General features: G+C 44.9%; 1 protein-coding gene across 3 annotated transcripts in view; it reads right to left on the reverse strand.

Moving 5' to 3' along the window:
• Positions 1 to 203: 203 nt before the first annotated feature.
• Positions 204 to 1148, reverse strand: part of LOC102478422 (TBL1X/Y related 1) — a 67030-nt gene continuing 66085 nt past the window's right edge. For all 3 annotated transcript variants that reach the window (XM_027767175.1, XM_006165661.3, XM_006165662.3), the window contains one exon: positions 204 to 779. In XM_027767175.1, the coding sequence (XP_027622976.1) occupies positions 753 to 779 (27 nt within the window). In that variant the 3' untranslated portion in view covers positions 204 to 752. The remainder of the gene's footprint in view (positions 780 to 1148) is intronic.

Below are 1148 nucleotides of genomic sequence, written 5' to 3' on the forward strand. Positions count from 1 at the left end.
TACGCTAACTGCTGGTTCCCCAGAACATAATACCCTTTTATTGATGTGTCTTACAGATTGACATGACCAAAGCCATATGTTTTCATTTAATTTCCAGCTCCCCCTTCCAGAACATGTACCAGGTGAATATATGCTCTGGGAGCCATAAAATGTACCAAACACCTATCTCTTCAAAAGAATGCATTTAAAACATTTTAAGAATATTTTTGTTGTTGTTTAAAAGGTGAAAAAAACATAAACAAGAAACTGATTCACTCCCTGACTTCATGCATCCAAACTAAACCAAAAACAAAACGTGAAAGCGAGAACATTCTACTGCTGCGAGCTGAGTCCGTTTTCTCGGTACATACAAGCCGCTCACTGCCGAAGGGAAAAGGAACGTAATTCATGGTGTCTGCCGGTCGAGGGGAGGGACACGGCTGTCTTTAGTATCCGAACTCTGGTACATGAATGGTCTGCTTTTGTAACATGTACTTCTTTCTCTCTTCTGCTTTCAAATCCAAAACTTCTAAATGCTATTTTAGGGGCACAGCAGATTAGATTCCAGCACTTGGTGAACAGAATTCACAAGCTGTGACAAAACTCTGTCATCTTCAGGGTGCGGCTTTGTTTATATACACTGTACGTATCCACCTCTCAGAGCTGGCTGTAGTGGACTGGCCATGGTTCGGGGGCTACAGCAGTGCGTGGTCGGGGCAGTCGTTTGGCTATGTACACATTCATAGTCGGTCCATGGCTTCCAACTAGTAGCGCTATTTTCGAAGGTCTAATACACAAACCTGCAAGAAATTAAAACCAGTTGTGGACATTTTAACTTGTCTACGGTACAATCTGAATCTGTTTCTTAGTTCCACGTTCACAAAGCCAGTCAGGCAGAGTCAGCAGGGAGTCGGGCATTAGCCCACGGAAATCGGTCTGGCCGTTGGGGCAGACGGGGGACCACCACAAGCTGACGCCGTAAGGAAGGAATGACAGCTAGACGCCTTTAGGAATTACTGCGGTCTAGCTTACGCGTGTGTGTGTGTGGAGGGGACGCTCAAAATATGGGTGTCAGAAAAGTCATGACGTATTTTTCCTGTGCAAAATATATCACGACTTTTGTGATGACCTAGAAGATCAGGCCCTCCCTGGACTCTCATGAGAGACAC

The sequence above is a fragment of the Tupaia chinensis genome, unplaced genomic scaffold (genome assembly GCF_000334495.1).
Source record: "Tupaia chinensis unplaced genomic scaffold, TupChi_1.0 Scaffold143985_1, whole genome shotgun sequence".
Classification (NCBI taxonomy): Eukaryota; Metazoa; Chordata; class Mammalia; order Scandentia; family Tupaiidae; genus Tupaia; species Tupaia belangeri.